At 44.4% G+C, this 20,657-nt stretch overlaps 1 protein-coding gene and 1 long non-coding RNA gene across 11 annotated transcripts in view; one reads left to right on the top strand and one right to left on the bottom strand.

Moving 5' to 3' along the window:
• Positions 1-20,657, top strand: part of LOC140911317 (uncharacterized) — a 45,629-nt gene that overhangs the window by 22,394 nt on the left and 2,578 nt on the right. The gene's annotated exons all lie outside the window — the stretch shown is intronic.
• The window catches only part of ERBIN (erbb2 interacting protein), a 224,729-nt gene continuing 221,115 nt past the window's right edge, over positions 17,044-20,657 (bottom strand). For all 10 annotated transcript variants that reach the window (XM_073344084.1, XM_073344087.1, XM_073344085.1 and 7 more), the window contains one exon: positions 17,044-19,131. In XM_073344084.1, coding sequence (XP_073200185.1) covers positions 19,024-19,131 — 108 coding nt within the window. In that variant the 3' untranslated portion in view covers positions 17,044-19,023. The remainder of the gene's footprint in view (positions 19,132-20,657) is intronic.

The raw sequence follows: 20,657 nt of genomic DNA, 5'->3' as shown, positions 1-20,657 counted from the left end.
CAGGTCAAAACTGTGGGTTGGTCTGCTGCTGGGACAGGGTCGAAGAGGTGATTGTGGCAGAGGCAGGGAAGCGAGGCTGCTGTGATGGGTGTCACTGACATGAGGGGCTCTTACTGGCGCTGATTGTAGGGCATGTGTGGGCACGGATGGAAAGGTTTGGTTTTTGCTATCTGCATCTTGGGACCAGAGTATATATACCAAAGAACCGTAATATGGTTTGAGCCTTCAGTGTGTGGAGGGATTCGTCCATGTTATCATGGAACAGCTTGTTCTCATCAAAAGGGAGGTTCTCAATTGTATTTTGGACCTCCCTGGGAAAACCGGACAATTGTTGCCACGATTCTCGTCACATAACGGCCCTGGTTGCTAGAGAGCGAGAGGACATATCGGCTGTGTCCACTGTTGCCTGAAGTGCAACCTTAGAAACCAGTCGCCCTTCATCTAGCAGCACCTGGAATTGCTGCTGGTGCTCTAGTGGCAGCTTGTTCTTGAACTCTGCTAGCCTGTTGTAGTTGTTAAAGTCATATTTAGTTAGCAGAGCCTGATAGCTGGCAATGCAGAACTGTAGTCGTGCAGAAGAATAAACCTTCCTGCCCAGCAGGTCCAGTCTTTCAGCTGCCTTGTCTGGAGGAGTAGACTTTTGTGACTGCCGCCATGCCTGTTCCGCAGCTGCTTGGACAACCAGGGAGCTGGGTGGGTAGGTGGGAGAAAAGAAAATCCATCCCTTTAGCAAGCACAAAATATGTCCTCCCTGCTCACTTAGGTGTTGATACAGAACATTGCCATGGTGTTGTCTGTCATCACTGATATACATCTCCCAGTCAAGTGGGCTCAAAGTCTGACATGCCAAGTGTACCACTCTCAGCTCCCTGACATGGATGTGGAGAGTGTGCTCTGCTTGAAATCAGAGGCCTTGTGTCCTGAGGTCTCTCCGGTGTGCCTCCCAACCCAAGTCTGATGCGGCCATAATCAATATGAGAGTTGGCTGGGGGCTGACAAAGGGGACCCCTGCACACACTAGCTGTGGATCGAGCCACCACAGAAGGGAGTCAAGGACTGGGTGAGGCAAAGTCACAACCCTGTCCAAACTGTTCCTGACCAACAGAAACACTGAGACTAGCCATGATTGAAGCGGCTGGAGTCTAAGGCTGGCATGTTGCACCACGTAGGTACAAGCGGCCATGTGTTCCAGGAGTTTGAGGCAATTCCTTGCTGTGGTGGTGGGGAACTGCCTGGGACTCTGAATGTCATCGCCCGGGGCCCGGAACCTTGATTCCGGTAGGTACGCCCTGGCCTGGTTTGAGTCCAGCACTGCCCCAATGAACTCTATCCTCCGATCGGGGGACAGAGTTGACTTCCCCGTGTTCAGGAGAAGGCCCAGTTTTATGAATGTTGCAATGATGAATTGACTTGTGCCTCCTCTTGAGCCCTGGAGCAGCCCTTGATCAGCCAGTCTTCGAGGTACAGGAACACCTGTATGCAGTACCTGCGCAGAAACGCAACCACGACTGCCATGCATTTGGTAAATACTTGAGGCACTACTGACAGGCCAAACAGAAGGACTCTGAACTGGAAGTGGTTGTTGTGCACCACAAACCTGAGGTATTTTCTGTGGGACGGTGTGATTGCTATATGAAAGTACACGTCCTTCAAGTAGAGGGTGGCATATCAGTCCCCTGGATCCAAGGAAGGGATGATGAAGGCCAAGCAGACCATTCAGAACGTGAGTTTCTCCATGAACTTGTTGAGCTCTCGCAGGTCTCGGATGGGTCTGAGCCCGCCTTTGGCTTTTAGTATTAGGAAATACTGGGAATAGAAGCCCTTGCCCTTCTGCTCCTGAGGAACCTCTTCCACTGCTCCCAGCGACAGGAATGATTGCACCTCCTGTATGAGGAGTTGCTTGTGAGAAGGGTACCTGAAGAGGGATGGGGAAGGGGGGTGGAAGGGCGGGAGGGTAGAGAATTGGAGTAAATAGCCCCTCTCTACCATGTGGAGCACCCAGCGGTCCAATGTAATACGGGCCCATGCATGGTAGAAAGGGGATAAATGGGACGAAAAGGTAAGGTGGGGTGGATGGATCTAGTCTTTGCACTGGTGCATTGCCCCCAGGTGCACCTTCGGTTTTGGGCTTAGAAAGGATTTAGACTGGCCAGAACCCTGGCCAGAGGCGGGATGAGGTCTCTTCCTTGAGTTCCTATTTCTCCAGCATGACCCTTCCTGCCTACCCTGAGGTTGATAATTCCTCTGAAGGGCCTGGGATCTAAAGTACCTCTGTTGGGTGGCAGTGGTGTGGAAGCCCAGGGACTTGAAGGTGGCTCGACAGTCCATGAGGCTGTACAGACGAAAGTCAGTTTTCTTGGAAAACAAAGACTGACCCTCAAAGGGGAGGTCCTGGATGTCTGCTGCACCTCGTATGGAAGGCCAGAGACCTATAGCCGGGAACTCCTCATGGCCACCACTGTTCATAGGGAGGAGTTCTGCAAATTTTTGCATGGCCCCCCACGTATTATAATTGTACCTGCTAACCACTACTTGATGGTTAGTGATACGGAGCTGCAACAGCCCTGGGGAATAGATTTTCCTCCCGAAGAAATCCAGTTTTTTGACCTCTTGATTCTTGGGAGAAGGCCCCTGGTAGCCCCGTTGCTCACACTGGTTGGTCATGTCCACTATCAGGGAAGCAGGCTGGGGGTGTTTGTAAAGGTGTTCATACCCCTTTGAGGGGACAAAGTATCTCCGCTTGTACCTCTTGGTGGTAGGTGGCAATGAGGATAGGGTCTGCCACAGTGTCTTCATGACATCGCTGAGGGTTTTAATCAGCAGCAGTGCGATACGGGATGGCCCTGGAGGGGAAAGGATGTCGACCATTGGGTTGGCCTCCACCACCTCAGGTTTAATGTTCAGGTACTGGGCCACCCATCTCAGCAGCTGCTGTAGGACCCTCCTGTCCTCTAAGGCTGAAGCAGTTGCTCAGCCAGCCACCACCTCATGTGGAGATGAGGAGGAAGAGATGGAGGCTGGTACCAGAGCCTGCTCCGTCCTCAGCCCCTCTGGGGTTCCTAGGAGCAAGGAACACTGGAGCTGCGGCTGGTGCAGCTGGCGGTGCCGCAGATGGAGCTGTGAGTGGTGCTGAGGATGATGAAGCAATCGGTGCAGAGATCATCGACATCAGTGCAGCGGCCGGATGGGTCCCCTGCAGCAGTGCGGAGGGCATGTGTGGTGGCCCAAAGGATGTGTAGGCTACCGACGCTGTCTGGAACCATGGCTCTGGTGATAGGCCCAGGGTGTCCAGAAGGGCCACTGAGGAGCCTGCCACTGTCCTGGCCACTGTTCTGAGTAGGGCTGTCAGTCACGGCGAGGAGCGGGATCTTCTGCTCCTATTGGAGCACGAAGATGCTGCTTCTGACTCGGAGGTCTCCAACTGTGAAGACCATGGAAGAGCGGAGCCACTCGGCATCTGTAAGTGATGCCATGTGCGGGACTAGAGCGGCTCCCCCACACGGGCCACTGGTTTCAGGGGTCAGCACACCGGGGATGATACCCTCATCACTGCCAGAATCGCCAGCTCACCCACAGAGTGGATTGGGCCAGGAACCGGTACCAGCAACCTCTCCCACCTTGGAGGGGAGGGTAGCACTGTAAGCACCAGGAGGTCCGATGCCACTTCAAATGCTTCTGGCATTGAGCGAAACTGTAGGTCCTCGTGGTGGCAGACTGGCAAGCGCTGCAGGTCCGGACTCAACTGGACCCCTCTTGGGGCAGGAGTTGATGGAGGCCCCACCGATTGGGCACCCAATGGGGGCTTGCTAGCCACCTGGTCAGAGAGCACCTTCTTTTGGCCTTCTTTCTTTTCTGGGGCATGGGGAGGGAGACTGGTGTCTGACCAATGCCTGGGACCTGTGCACAGCTCTGTGGTGGTGCCGAGGGTCCTTAGAGAGTCCTTCCTCGGCACTGGCTCATGCGTCAATGGTGCCAGAGCGCTGCACACCAAGGAGGTGGCACTTGGGGCCGGGTCTGCTGCGCCAGGGTCTGACTGAGGCTTAAGTGCTGCCTCCACAAACAGAACTCGGAGGCGCTGTTCTCTGTCCTTGAGGGTCTGGGGCGAAACCCTCTACAGATTTTACAATGGGTTCTAATGTGACCCTCCCAAAGACACTAAGCACGAAATGTGCAGGTCACTTCTTGGCATAAACCTGCCCTAGTCTGAGCACGGCTTAAAGCCCGGGGACCGAGGCGTACCCTAGACCTGGGGAAAACGTGTGTGTGTGGGAATCCCCAAAGAAAACTTCTGAGAAAACTAGCTATACTAGCGAAACTACTACTGAATCTAACTATACACACACAATACTGCGAAACATGCGCTTGCCAAGGCAAGAGCAATGGGGAGTTCCAGCTAGCTGTCACAGGCGGTAAGAAGGAACTGACAGGGGGTCAGGTTGGCAGGGCATAATGTGGAGCGCCATGATGGCGCAACTCCAGGGGGCGCCCAGGCCAACCCTACGGATACTGCTAGGGGAAAAAAATCTTCCAGTTGTCATGCATGCAACGCGCACACCTGATTGGAAGAGACATGAACAAGCACTAGAAGAAAAACTAAACTAACTATACTAACTTAGCTACCTAACACTAAAAAGAACTATATACAACTACTTACAACAAAGTAAAAGTGAGTCACTCTTTTAGAAAAGTATGAACGTGAAGGCACAGGAGTTCCGACCTGGGCCATGCAGCTGTAAGAGGGAACTGGAGAGGCGTTGACCTGCACTACCTCCTATACCCTAAACTGGGAGCACGAGGAGATGCACTATAGATGTGCAGGTCAACGGGCACTACTAAGAAGTGCTTCCACATGTGGAATACAGAGAGGGACCACCACTCAAAAGAAGATCATCAGTTACTTTCCCAACTCTGGTCATAATGCAGTAATTACAACCCATAGTCAGAAATCACAGGTGAACTACCGAGTCCTACTATTCAAATTAACCAAGGTTGTTTTCAAGTTTTTCAGAATTAAAATGTATGGGAGGGAATATCAACTTGGAAGCTCTATCTGTTCAAGTGTGATTTTTAATCTTTAGGTGTACCAGACCAAACTATGAAAATAGCCTTTCAACATTGCCAGAAGCTGTAGCAGTTAATAATTGAAACATCACTTTCATAATTGCTTCCTAGTTTTCTCCCAGGGCATTTACTTCAGATTATCACCACTGAATAACTGTTACATTTTTTTCAGTATTTCATTGAAGAATATAACTTTCTGAAATGAAAGAAGCTTGACTTGCAGCTGAATTACTGTTGGCAGAAATTAACTTCCAGAGTAAACCTCTTCTCCATATTCAAGAGCAATTGTTGATTCCCCTGTTGAGAGTAAAGGTACTTGTGAAGATTGATCCAATATGCTAAAAAAAATGGCATGATAAGAACATAAGAATGGCCATACTGGGTCAGACCAAAGGTCCATCAGCCCAGTATCCTGTCTACCGACAGTAGCCAATGGCAGGTGCCCCAGAGGAAGTGAACTTAACAGGTAATGAACTAGTGATCTCTCTCCTACCATCCATCTCACTCTCTGACAAACAGAGGCTAGGGACACCATTCCTTACCCATCCTGGCTAATAGCCATTAATGGACGTAACTTCCATGAATATGATGTTAGAGCCTGCTGATAATACTTTCAGAACATATATTTTACCATCACTTAATTGCAATTCAGAAGTTTTTCCAAGCTTCTTTCACACGTCAATAACTTCAGCAGTTGAACTTGAATTTTTCTGTATACAATCAAGTGACACTGTTACTGGCTTCAATATGTGGGGCAACTCTGCAGCATACCTATTTAGATCAATATTTGTTACCTTATGGCAAACAAGAGACAATATCCTATCTATACTCTTCAGATTTTCATTAGCTTGGACCACTCTGAAACATGAACTTCTAGGCACTCACTTCATCAGTCATGACAAATGTACTACCACCTTCCTATTCATACTTGGCAGCTGCAAAGTGGTTGTTGCAAATCAGTTTAATCACAGTATGAGCTCAGATATTCAGTAAGATTAGAAATGTTCAGAACAGCCATATATTAATTTTTCTTGTAAAGCTCTCCCATCTTAGCCCTACTAGAGGCATAGTCTGTCAAGTCACAGTGCACTTAAAATGAACAGGTGTGAGACACAATGTATCTCCACTGACTGTAGTCAAATACTCAGATGAATGTGGTTGATTGGAGTTATCAGTGTTTGTCACCACAAATAAGCAGCTCCTTCCCCTCAGCAGTTACTATACACAAACAGTAGGTTTATTGTAAATGTTATTCCACCCATTTATATTTATATACAGGCACTCACTGGACCTTTTTTAAAAACACTTTGTCATCTCCTTTTCAAATGCTTCTTTGAAGTGGTGTCCAGTCTCCACAAATGCTGATTTAAATAAAAATGCAGTTTAAAAAAAAATCAGTATTTTTAATCAATCTTTGTCTCAACCAAATGCTCAATCCCAGCAGTTATAGCAAAGCCATCCTATAAGTGCAAGAAAATATCCCCAGTCGAGATTTCAGAGCAGTCTAGGGGATTTCAACATACCTAAACCCATGGAAGAAAACCCCCAGATTGCTTGTAAAATTCAAAATGGGAAAAAAAAGAAAAAACCCCAAACCTTTAAAAGAAATGAGCCGTTAGGGAGTCTGGCCTGTTCGCCATATTTATGTATTCTGTCCTCACTCACTCTCGCCCCACCCAATTTACAACAGCACTCAACTGTAACTTCATCCCTTAACATTCATGTATGAACAAATTATTGGATTATAAAATCTCCATTAATCTCTGTCTCCGTTCCTTTCCTGCCTCCTGGCAGAACTCTATTGCAAGTCTGAATAGCACAACTCAATGCAATCCAGTCCCTTAGCCCTTCTCCAGCTTCTGGCCCTCCACATTCCCACTCCCACATCTCCTCCTCCCCAAACTGTTCACAGTCAGCAGCAAGTCAGTTTATATTTCTGGAAATTTAAAAATAATTTTAAACATTGCTCTGTAGATATGGGAGAACAGTTCCGTTCAAGCATGGGCCAATCTGTAGATCAGTTAAAAAAAGGGGAGGAAAAATAAAAACCAAGAAAATATTTTGTATTCTACATTTCAAGGCCACAGATCTTTGTGCAGGACATTTCTCTTCCCCAGCCTAAAATACAGACCAAAGACCAAAACAACAACGGACAGTTTCAGTTTCCTCTCCCTCCTTATCTGAAACAAGCAGTCTTCAACGTGCATCTGCCCTTTCCCCCCAAACAGTAAAGAAAGCACTTTCCTAGCAAGACAGACAGACAGAGAAAAACAAAAACAGCTGGAGTGGTAGAGCAAGCCATTCTGGAGCTATGATGAACCAAAAGAGTTAAAGAATTTTTGTTAAAAGTCAATGGGGGGCGAGGGGGGGGGGAGAATGTGAGCATCATTACTTTAACATTTCGTTCCTGATTTTTTTTCCACAAACTTCTCAGAAAATTTCTACCCAGGGATGAGATTTCAGAAAGACCGATTTCTTTTTGAGAAAGTTGCATGTGTGGGGGAAAGTCAGGTTTCTATTACCTTAGCTGTGGAGGTGCTGCTCCACAACTCAGGAATTTACCAGCAAGATTTCTATGGTGGGAAACAAAAAAGATCTAAATTAGGAAGAATAAGAGTAGATTCAGAATGTTATATCAAATCAAGAATTATCCAAAAAGAAGAAGCCCCCACTCCAGGGTTGGGCAAGCTACGGCCTGCGAGCCGTTTTAAGCCAGCCTGCGAGCTCTCGCTGGGGAGCGGGGTCTGGGTCTTGTCCCACTCCAGCGCTCCAGCCAGGGCATTGGGTCACGGGCCGCCCCATGCGGCTCCCAGAAGCTGTGGCATGTCCCTGCTCCGGCGCTCTAGCTGGAATGCAGGGTCGGGGGCACTCCACGCGGCTCCCAGAAGCCCACTCTGGCTCTGACACGCTCCAATGGCTCCCTCCGGTGCTCCAGTGGGAGCTGCAGGGGTGGTGCTTGCGGATGGGGCAGCATGCAGAGCTGCCCAGCCACACATCCATGTAGGAGGCGGAGAAGGGACATGCCACTGCTTCCGGGAGCTGCTTGAGGTAACCACCGCTCAGAGCCTGCACCCCGAGCCTCTCCCCATGCCCCAATCCCCTGCCACAGCTCTGATCCCCCTCCTGCTGTCCAAACCCCTCATTCCCAGCCCAGAGCACCCTCCTGCACCCCAAACCTCTCATCCCCAGCCCCACCCCAGAGCCCACACCCCCAATCAGAACCTGCACGCCCTCCCACACCACAACCCCAATTTTGTGAGCATTCATGGCTCCCCATACAATTTCTATTCCCCAATGTGGCCCTCAGGCCAAAAAGTTTGTCCACTCCTGTCCTACTCTGTTAGTGTTACTTAGGACTGTTTTCCAGTACTGGAGTATATTTTCGAAGTAATGTAGAAGGATTAGGAATTTATGTGGATATGCAGAGGTCTGTCTCAGTTTCCAATGCTAGCTTGGCTAAAACAAAAAAGGCAAGAACTCTTCAAGATGCATTAATGCAGGGAAAAAAATTGCTGTGCATTGTAATATCAAGTCTCTCTCTCACGAAGGGCAAAATGAGAAATGTGGTAACTCTAAGGGTATGTCTACACTACGAAATTAGGTCGATATTATAGAAGTCGATTTTTAGAAACTTGATTTTATACAGTTGATTAGCGGGGACATAATGTGCTTGTGTAAGTTGGCAGAGTGCGGCCTCACTACCGTGGCTAGCATTGACTTACTACGGTGCACTGTGGGTAGCTAACCCACAGTTCCCGCAGTCTTCACCACCCATTGGAATTCTGGGTTAAGCTCCCAACGCCTGATGGGGCAAAAACATTGTCGTGGGAGGTTTTGGGTACATGTCGTCAGTTGCTCCTCCCTCCGTGAAAGCAACAGCAGACAATCGTTTCGCGCCTTTTTTCCGTGCGGACGCCATACTGCTTTCAGCAGACGGTGCAGTAGAACTGCTAACCATCGTCATCCACTGCTTCCACTGTGCTCTGCTGCTATTGTCTCAGTAGCGAATTTCTCCATGTTGTCTGTCATGGGCTCCCAGGTACGTGTTCTTCCTTGGGAAATGTGCACGGTGCTAACCATCGTCCATCCACTGCTTCCACTGCAACTCTGCTCTCCTGCTCTCATGAATCCACCTCACAGGTCCTCTTGTCGTTCTCTATAAATATCTATTCTCGTGGCATCTGTCATCAGCCACTGCTTCCCCTGCAACTCTGCTTTCCTGCAGAAGCCGTACCACGGCAAGCATGGAGCCCGCTCAGATCACCGCGGCAGTTATGAGCATTGTAAACACCTCGCGCATTATCCTGCAGTATGTGCAGAACCAGAACCTGCAAAAGCAGGTGAGGAGGCGATGGCAGCGCGGTGACGAGTGTGATGAGGACATGGACACAGACTTCTCTCAAAGTACAGGCCCTGGCAAATTGGACATCCTGGTGGCAATGGGGCAGGCTCATGCTGTGGAACACCGATTCTGGGCCTGAGAAAGAAGCACAGACTGGTGGGACCGCATAGTGTTGCAGGTCCGGGATGATTCCCAGTGGCTGAGAAACTTTCGCATGCAAAAGGGCACTTTCATGGAACTTTGTGACTTGCTTTCCCCTGCCCTGAAAGCACAAGAATACCAAGATGAGAGCAGCTCTCAGAGTTCATAAGCGAGTGGCGATAGCCCTCTAGAAGCTTGCAATGCCCGACAGCTACCGGTCAGTTGGGAATCAATTTGGTATGGGCAAATCTACTGTGGGGGCTGCTGTAATCCAAGTAGCTGACGCAATCACTGAGCTGCTGCTGCTATCAAGGGTAGTGACTCTGGGAAATGTGCAGGTCATAGTGGATGGCTTTGCTGCAATGGGATTCCCTAACTGTGGTGGGGCAATAGATGGAATTCATATCCCTATCTTGGGACCGGACCACCTTGGCAGCCAGTTCGTAAACCACAAGGGGTACTTCTCAATGGTGCTGCAAGCACTGGTGGATCACAAGGGACATTTCACCGACATCAACGTGGGATGGCCGGGAAGGGTATATGATGCTCGCATCTTCAGAACTCTGGTCTGTTTGAACAGCTGCAGGAAGGGACTTACTTCCCAGACCAGAAAATAACCGTCGGGGATGTTGAAATGCCTATAGTTATCCTTGGGGACCCAGCCTACCCCTTAATGCCATGGCTCATAAAGCCGTACACAGGCAGCCTGGACAGTAGTCAGGAGCTGTTCAACTGTAGGCTGAGCGAGTGCAGAATGGTGGTAGAATGTGCATTTGGACATTTAAAAGCATGCTGGTGCAGTTTACTGACTCGGTTAGACCGCAGCGAAACCAATATTCCCATTGTTATTGCTGCTTGCTGTGTGCTCCACAAAATCTGTCAGAGTAAGGGGGAGACGTTTATGACGGGGTGGGAGGTTGAAGCAAATCGCCTGGCCACTGATTATGCGCAACCAGACACCAGGGCAATTAGAAGAGCACGGCAGGGCATGCTGTGCATCAGAGAAGCTTTGAAAACTAGTTTCAAGACTGGCCAGGCTATGGTGTGACAGTTCTGTTTGTTTCTCCTTGATGAAAACCTGCCCCCCTTGGTTCACTGTACTTCCCTGTAAGCCAACCGCCCTCCCCCCCTTTGATCATTGCTTGCAGAGGCAATAAAGTCATTGTTGTTTCAAAATCATGCATTCTTCATTAATTCATCACCCAAATGGGATAACTGCCAAGGTAGCCCTGGAGGGATGGGGGAGAAGGGAAGCACCAGGTGGGGTGGTGGATGGGGGAGGAGGAAAGGACAAGGCCACACTGCAATTCAAAACTTATTGAATGCCAGCCTTCTGTTGCTTGGGCAGTCCTCTGGGGTGGAGTGGTTGGGTGACCAGAGGCCCCTCCCCCCCAGTGTTCTTGGGCATCTGGGTGAGGCGGCTATGGAACTTGGGGAGGAGGGCGGGCGGTTACACGGGCTGCAGCGGCGGTTTGTGCTCCTGCTGCCTTTCCTGCAGCTCCACCAGACGCCGGAGCATATCAGTTTGATCCCCCAGTAGCCTCAGCATTGAATCCTGCCTCCTCTCATCACGCTGCTGCCACCTCTCCTCTTGCTCCTGCAACCTCTCCTCTTGCTCATCCCTCCTGCCCTCACGTTCATTTTCTGCTTTCCTGGACTCTACCATTGTTTGCCTCCACACATTCTGCTGAGCTCTTTCAGTGCAGGAGGACTGCATGAGCTCAGAGAATATTTCATTGTGAGTGTGTTTTTCTCACCTTCTAATCTGCACTAGCCTTTGGGACGGAGATGATAGGGGGAGTGTTGAAACATTTGCAGCTGCGGGAGGAAAAAAGGGTGAGTAGTATTTAAAAAGACACATTTTAGAGAACAATGGGCAGACTCACGGTGAACCAAGCTATTAACATTGTGCTTTTGGTACAATGTCACATTTTGCCTCTTATATTGAGGGCCTGCCAGTTTGGTGTGAGAGATCACACACGCGGGGCCGGGCAACAGAATTCGGCTTGCAGGCAGCCATGGAAAGCCACAGTCTTTCAGTTTCACCCCCTAGGATTGCATGCAGCTCATCGCAGAAGCGGCAGGTCTGGGGCTCTGACCCCAAGCGGCCATTTGTCTCCCCCATTTGTCTCTCTGGTTTTTTGGTAGGCCTGCCTGAGCTCCTTAATTTTCATGCGGCACTGCTGCGGGGCCCTGTTATAGCCTCTGTCCATCATGCCCTTGGAGATTTTTTCAAATATTTTGGCATTTCATCTTTTGGAACAGAGTTCTGATAGCACGGATTTGTCTCCCCAAACAGCGATCAGATCCAGTCCCTCCCATTCAGTTCATGCTGGAGCTTTTGCGATTCTGGGACTGCATGGTCACCTCTGCTGATGAGCTCGCCACGCTGGCCAAACAGGAAATGAAATTCAAAAGTTCCCGGTGTTTTTCCTGTGTACCTGGCTAGTGCATCTGAGTTAAAAGCGCTGTCCAGAGCGGTCACAATGGAGCACTCTGAGATAGCTCCCGGAAGCCAATATTATCGAATTGCGTCCACACTACCCCAAATTCGACCCGGCGATGTCGATTTCAGCGCTAATCCCCTCCTCGGGGAGGAGTACAGAAATTGATTTTAAGAGCCCTTTAAATTGACAAAAGTGGCTTCATCGGGTGGACGGGTGCAGGGTTAAATCGCTCTAACACTGCTTAATTCGACTTAAAGTCGTAGTGTAAACCAGGCCTAAGAGTTCATTAGTCATATGTTAAATTATTTTGCATCACTTGGAAAATGTTGTCCCATTGTATCCAGAAATTGTCTTTCAGTGTCAGACTACCACAGCTGTTAATTATTTTATGGTTCAGTATTTTGGACAAAGATTTTTTCGTTCTAATTGCACACTAATCCACAAATTTGACACAGATTAATTACCACTGGTGGTGGTGAGACAACTTCATTTCATAAGCCAAATTGACTATAACGTAAGAGGAAAGGACATGATGTTAAACTCTTTCTAGTAGTATCCTGTCACCCTTTATATTAGTCTGCAATTACAACTTCTTCTGATGAATACACTATTCATCATCATCATCACTTTTCCTTTGCCATAAATCTTCATAATTGTAAGAACAATCGGATGAATTAATGTCAGAAGAAATTAAATAGTCAGTTGCAGTGCTCAGTTGTTGAGGATGAATAAAAATCTGAATTAAATACATGTGACTTCTAAACCCAGCAGCAACTGACTGGCTTTCAGTATGTAATGCTTTATCTATATTATGTACTGTTACTGTTGCACAAATTGAAAAATCATTTGTTTAGCCAAACAGAAACATTTTAAAATTTCAGGCAATTGTCACTTCAAGTATGAAATTACACTCTAAGTTTTCAAAATGTGGAGGAATTTCATTGTTAAATGAGTAATGTAATAACCACCTAAAATTATCTGTATTGTGATAACTGTGCATCAGTGCTTTAGCGGAACAATACATTACTCTCATCTAGGTGCACACAGCAAAAAAATGTAAATGCAACCTTCAAGTCTCTTTAGTGGACTGTGAACCCACACGATGTCATTTGTAATCTCTCTGAGTGGGAAGACAGTAATGACAAACCCAATTTTCCCAGGGCTTCCTCTTAACTATTTCAATTTCTGCTAACTTACAAGAGCTTCTTCCTTATTAACTCAAACTACTGCTACCCAGTATGTAAAATACTACACACAATATAAAGGTAAGGATGCTAGTACATTCTGCCCTTAGGATTATGAATGTAGGTTTCCTGAAGCTAGTCACTAAACCTCCCCAACATTTCAAATACTGAACACCACAGTCTCTCCACTGAACAGAGTGTGATGTCTTGTCATTAGGACAACTCAACACCCTTTCTGTAGCAAATTAATTACAAAAAACACTGGATGTAGAACATTAACTTTAGGTTAGTTTAAAACTACATGTACATAAAGAATTTATTTACTCATAATTTTCATCTTCTCTTAGTGTTTCCTTCTATCAGTACAAAGGGTTTATTGCTGGGAATAGTCTCACCCCCTATGCTGCAAAAGGCAGTTGGTTCTGATTTGTGGCAGCAGCTGTAACTCCGATGGAAATAAGGTTCTCCAGATGGCCTAGTCCAGGGTCTGGAGCAACAAGTGGCAACAAGCTATAAAACAGCCAATAAAACAAAACATACTTATCTGGGGGGAAAAAAGTATAAACTAGGGTTGTCAAGCAATTAAAAAATCAATTGTGATTAATCGCACCATTAAACAATAATAGAATACCATTTATTTAAATATTTTGGGATGTTTTCTACATTTTCAAATATATTGATTTCAAATAGAACACAGAATACAAGGGTATAGTGCTCACTTTATATTTATTTTTGATTAAGAACATAAGAACAGGCCATACTGAGTCAGATCAAAGGTCCAGCTAACCCATCTTCCCAGCCCTTTCAGCCCGTAAGAACCACCATACTGGGTCAGACCAAAGGTCCAGCTATCCCAGCATTCAATGCCAGGTGCCCCAGAGGGAATGAACAGCACAGGAAATCATCAAATGATTAATCCCCTGTTGCTCATTCCCAGCTTCTGGCAAACAGAGGCTAGGGACACCATCCCTGCGCATCCCAGCTACTAGCTATTGATGGACCTATCCTCCATGAATTTATCTAGTTCTTTTCTGAACCCTGTTATAGTCTTGGCCTTCACAACATCCTCTGGTGAAGAGTTCCACAGGTTGACTGAGCGTTGTGTGAAAAAATACTTCCTTTTGTTTGTTTTAAATCTGGTACCTATTGATTTAATTGGGTGACCCCTAGTTCTTGTGTTATGAGAAGGAGTGAACACTTTATTTACTTTCTCCATACCAGTCATGATTTTAATAGACCTCAATCATATCCCTCCTTAGTTGTCTCTTTTCCAAGCTGAAAAGTTCCAGTCTTTTTAATCTCTCCTCATACGGAAGCTGTTCCATACCCCTAATCATTTTTGTTGCCCTTCTCTGTACCTTTTCTAATTCCAATATATCTTGTTTGAGATGGGGCGATCACATCTGCATGCAGTATTTAAGATGTGGGCGTACCATGGATTTATATAGAGGCAATATGATATTTTCTGTCTTATCTATCCCTTTCTTAATGATTCCCAAAATTGATCGCTTTTTTGACTGCTGCTGCACATTGAGTGGATGTTTTCAGAGAACTATCTACAATGGCTCCAAGACCTCTTGAGTGGTAACAGCTAATTTAGACCCCATCATTTTATATGTATAGTTTGGATTATGTTTTCCAATGAGCATTACTTTGCACTTATCAGCATTGAATTTCATCTGCTATTTTGTTGCCCAGTCACCCAGTTTTGAGAGATCCTTTTGTAGCTCTTCGCAGTCTGCCTGGGACTACTCCAGATTATCTGCAAATTTTGCCACCTCACTGTTTACCCCTTTTTCTAGATAATTTATGAATATGTTGAATAGGACTGGTCCCAGTACAGACTCCTGGAGGACACCACTATTTACCTCTTTCCATTCTGAAACCTGACCATTTATTCCTACCCTTTAATCAGTTACCAATCCAGGAGAGGATCTTCCCTCTTATCCTATGACAACTTACTTTGCTTAAGAGCCTTTGGTGATGGACCTTGTCAAAGGCTTTCTGAAAATCTAAGTAGGCTATAACCACTGGATCCCCCATGCCCACATGCTTGTTGACCTCCTCAAAGAATTCAAGTAGCCCAGTCCTCCCAAATCAGACTGCTCCCCAAAATGTCCTCTCTCTGACTCTGCTGCCTGACCTCACCCACCTTCTGGGCTGTTGACGCTGGAGTAGTCACATTTGAGGCATCCCATACCTCAGTGACAAGGGCAAGTTGGTTATCCATATTCTTCTGAGATTCCTGGACACTCCTTAGCAATAAAACAAATCCAAGTGGAAACCAGACTCATTTACCTAACTGCATTTTAAAAGAATATTAAGTCTCAAATTGTTATTCAAAATACAGTGCTTTTCCCATTGGTTTCAATGGAGAGCAAGTTTACATCTGTCTTAATTTCCCTTAGTTTCAGTCTGTTAAAGGGAAATGGCTGCCTCAATAGAATAGCAATGGACACAGCCATAGTTATAGCCAGGTTGGAACTATAAACAGTAATAGATATTTGTTTAAAAAAAAAAAACCAAAAAACTATTAAGCGTCCTCACAAATTCTGAGCCAGTCCTGCAACAAGATCCACTAAAGTAGACCCTTAAGCATTCACACAGAGTCCCACTGGGCTAAAGTAAATCTGTACTAATACATTTTGATAGACTGAGGTCTGTATTATGCAAATGATATAAAACTACAGAAAAATATGTTCTGGAGAACTTTCTAAACATTAAATAAGTCAGTTACACACAGCTTTAAAGAGCATTAGTTTATTATCTATTCTCCATGTGTTATCTCAGAAACAATCTATTTATATACAAAAATTTGGAATGTTGGATAAATGCTGATCAATAAAAACATTTCAGAACTGCTGACAAGGAAATAATTCTAAAAAAAATGTAATACAGCAAAATCAATCATAAAGGCTTGATTCTCTGGGTTGCTTATTGCTGTTTGTGTTCATAGAATGCTTTCAAGTATATACACACTTCTTAAACTTCAGTCCGAAAAAGGAAATCAGAAAAATATTTACATAATAAATACGTGGGAAATTTCATTGTCAGTTGAACTGATTCTTTAATGAATTGTTATGATGAGAAAGAATATTGAGTTGATGTCAATGTTATTAATTCCACACTTATGCTGATGAATTTGATTTTCCTTTGTTTGAAAATATAGGCTAAATAATTTTGATATGGTTCTCCTCCTCCTATATTTTGAATGAACTAATTAAACAGACCTCTCCCTTCCCACTCTCCAAAAAATATACACTGAATTTTTTTAACCCCCTAACCATTTTCAATACATTTTTTAAAAACCTCCAATATTTTCTTTGTAAAATCAATACCATCAATATTTTATTTCATGGTTAATTTGCTAATTTCTTGAGGACAGACTTTGGCCAAGTATTTCCACAAGAAGTACTAAACTCCTACAGTTATACCATAGCCAAACCAATGTTTTTGGTAACAGTGTTTTTCTGCAATACACAACCTTACAAATTAAGTTAATTGACACAACACAGTTTAAACCTTCTGTTAACATTAAAGAAAAATGTTACAGCATTTGCAACAGTAGAAACCCTCACTGAACTATTTAAACCTATTGTATAATATACACAAAGTTAAAATAAGTCCAAGATCAGTAAAGAATCAGTTCTGGGTTTTGGACTTTTCCCTCCTCAGAGTTACAGAGTTTATGTATCAGGTCAAGTTAAGTTAGGATTTATCGGTATGTATTCCCTTTAAAAGGCAGAGTGTGATTAAAAATAGTATGATTTTAAAAGCAATGAAGACGTGATGTGATCATTTTGCATTGTCAATAAAAAAATATATTGAGAAATTAAAAAGTCAGAGGAAAAAAAGGAACGCGGAAGCCTGCCATTATATAGCTATATTTTTTGTTCTTTTCTGTAAAGATTAAAGCACACAGAAAATAAGTGAATTTTATCAAAATACAGCACACTTCTGCTAATATTAAAAAAATCAGTTCCTATGTAAATATTACAGAAAATCAACTAAAAAATTATAATATACAAAGAGTTGTTAAAGGGTTTCAGTTAAAATTATTAAACTAGACACAGTACAAGAAGCAACAGATTAACAGTTTTGAAAGAAGTGCAATAATATTGGAGTTCACGTATTTAAAAAGTACTGCCTGTTTATTTCAGCTAGCTATGTACAATTCCTTTATGTTCCAGCTCATTTTTCAAAAAACTAAAGTGGGCTGGTGTTCTTGCTAGCTTTATTAAAAACATTTTATTATACATGGGTTGAAAAGTCGATTTCTACCAGTTTAAAACTATCAACTCATTTATTAATTAAAAATGAATTGCAACAAATGAATATTGCTCCAATGACAGGCTAATAATTAGCCCTGATTAAAAACAGTTATTGGTCTTCTATGGCACTTTTCCCTGGTCCATAATAACCATGTTTTAATTACCACTGCAGATTATGCAATCTCTACTCAATTACATAGGAAATAAAGAGAAAACAAAGTTAATGTTTCAGGCAAACAAAAGTATAATCAAATATTTTACACAGTAATAAGGAACAAAGGCAGCCTGTGGTAAATCACTATTACATTAATATAGTTAGAAACCCTTTAATGACTCTGAAGTGTCTAGTTCACATTTAATGTTACCTGTAGGAACAGCCCTTTAAGAAATACCGTTACAAACTGGTGGGTTCCAAGTACCCCGTCCTTTTGCTCTACAGTTACCCACAGCAATTATCCATCACTGTTCAACAGTTTCACAAACTTGCTTTGGTTACCTAGCTCCATGCGTAGTATCCTTTTAGTTTAAGAAGGCAATGCAAGGCCAAACAAAAAATCAAGATGACTTTCCTAATCCTTCGTTCCTAACCCATTTACTGTGTGTGTGTTTTACAGGCAACACAGCCTTAAAAACTGGCCATTTTGGGTTTGTTTTTTTTTTTAAATCTATAAATAAGTTTAAAATTGAGTACTTATTACAAAGAAGATAGAAGTATCACCATTTACACAAAATCGGGGATTTCCATGGCAGGGAAAAACCTCTGGGCACAGTACAGTTGAAAAAAATTGTGTATGCAAATAAAAAAATAGAACTTGAATCACACATAGCAAATGGATAGTCGATGATGATGATGATGATGAGAAAAACAAATCCTGAAGAGCTCACAATAATGTAATTATAGTCTTCCTAAAAAGACATTATGCTTTTGTTGCATTATTCTTTTGGTAGACGTACACTCCCAGACTAACCAAATGTTTCCTTCTTTCTTGATTCCAGATACTGATAGCAAATAGTTCTTCACTAGGCCTTTAAATTAACCCAACCAGCACCAACTTCCATCTACCCATTCATCTATACAACATGCACATAGCAAAGCCAACATTTCAAACCTCTTGCCCACATCTAGAGAAGTGGTTTCAGCATAACACATTAATACCCAGTGAATAAAAATAAAGGCAACAAACAGCTACAGGACAGACAGCCCTGCCATCTGTCCACTGGCTACAACTGAGGCTTCTCACAGCCTTGCACAAAGTTTAGTAATGTATAAGAATTATCCAAAAATAAACCTACCCTCTGTACAAAAACAACACCGGTCTGTTCTTGGAGGAGTGATCCTTGATTGCTATAATGCTTAAAAACATAACCAGGATTATTCACCATATGCATTTCAAAAATGGTTTCCTGTATGTTCTATACAGTGGTTCTTTCCCCATAACCACAAGTTCAATATTTCATTACTGTACAAATTTTGATCATAATTTTTTCAAGTTCCTTTCATATATAAAAATAATCAAAATATTCAGTTTCCCACAAGTCCTTCGATGAATCTTGCTGGCTCCCCCCCCCCACAGTATTTATGAAGAAACCTCTCGCACAATAATGAGTTCCACTGTGTTCTGAAAAGTCTTCAGCAAGGACACCGCTTGTCCATGATCAATATTGATGAAGCTGTATCCATTAGCCTAAGAAGGAAATTATATTTTATTAATAATGTCCCCAGGACATGTTATTTGTAACTTGCGTTTTAACTAACAGCAAGTTGTCTTTAATTTTAGCAATAAAACTCAATAGGTTTTCACATTATTAGATTGTTCATGTTGTGGCAGAAACATTCTGTACTGTAAGATAGGGAAGTGAAGTCATCTGCATGTTTAACTATTTGTGGAAGAATTCTGCTTCAAAGATTGGCGATAGGGACACATTTGCAGCTACCCAAAATAGAGGAACCAGAACTGAAAAAGCATATAAATCCTATCTCTCTTTGACTTAGTATGACTGCACTAGACAAAACTAATAAATTGAACACAGGTGCCCTCTACCACAAAGAAAAAATGAGTATAATACAGTAACTCCTTACTTAACATCATCCCGGTTAACACTGTTTCATTGTTACATCGCTGACCTATTAGAGAACATACTCATTTAAAGTTGTGCAATGTTTGCTTATAATATTGTTTGGCTGTGGGGGCTTGGAACCAGGGTGGGTCAGCAGCCCCCTTATCAGCTCTCCTCCACCCGACCCCAGCGCCTCCCGCCTGCCAATGGCCCTGCAGGTCAGCAGCTCCCTCCTCCTCCCCCCCAAGAGTCTCCTGAACACCCCAAAACAGCTGATTGCTGCGGGTGGGAGGCATGGGGAAGGAAGGGGGAGGCTGTGCGCCACATCCTCGCTCCTACCCCTCCTAGAGCCTCCTGAATGGCGCAAAAAAGCTGTTTCGTGGCCTTCACGAGGCTGGGGGGGAGAAGCGAGGACACGTGCTCAGGAGAGGAGGGGAGGGGAGCTTCAGGGGAAAGAGTGGAGTTGGGGCAGGCCTGGGCAGAGCTAGGGGTTGAGCACCCCCCAGCACTTTGGAAAAAACAGAAGGAGGAGCAGCTGGACGATCCACCCTCTTTCACCCTCTGACTCCATCACTTCAACCAAGCTTCACAATCATCATTGCTGTGTACAGGATTAAATAATTGTTTAAAACTTATACTGTATATGTATATCATGTCTCTTGTCTAGCAAAAAAAATTTCCCTGGAACCGAACCTAACCCTCCCTCCCCCCATTTACATTAATTCTTATGGGGAAATTGGATTTGGAAGAACATAACTACAACATTAAGTGAGGAGTTACTGAGTATAATGAATATTGAGCACCACAGGTTTGGAATCTAGAAATGTGGTATATGGTGGGTTAAGTTTATTAAAGGCTGACTTTTATTTTTAAAGGAGGAGAGGGAGGATTTTACACCCACGATGCAACTCTGATGCTTAAGATACTAATTATTTTTCAACAGGAGTCAGCCCTATACATTTTCCAGGCAAGCAAATTAGGTCCTCTCTCAACCCTCAGAGCATTGAGTCTTCTGCAAGACTTCAGGAGCCACCCACTGCTTTAGAATCTGTCCATTTCCAGCAACTACATTTTTTTCTGAGGGCATCCACCTCTGTTATTCCGTGGGCTCTGCCCTCTCAACAAATCCCGTAGCTGGCTCCTTGTTCAATTC

The sequence above is a fragment of the Lepidochelys kempii genome, chromosome 5 (assembly GCF_965140265.1).
Source record: "Lepidochelys kempii isolate rLepKem1 chromosome 5, rLepKem1.hap2, whole genome shotgun sequence".
Taxonomy (NCBI): Eukaryota; Metazoa; Chordata; order Testudines; family Cheloniidae; genus Lepidochelys; species Lepidochelys kempii.
This window is presented reverse-complemented; position numbering and strand designations above follow the sequence as displayed.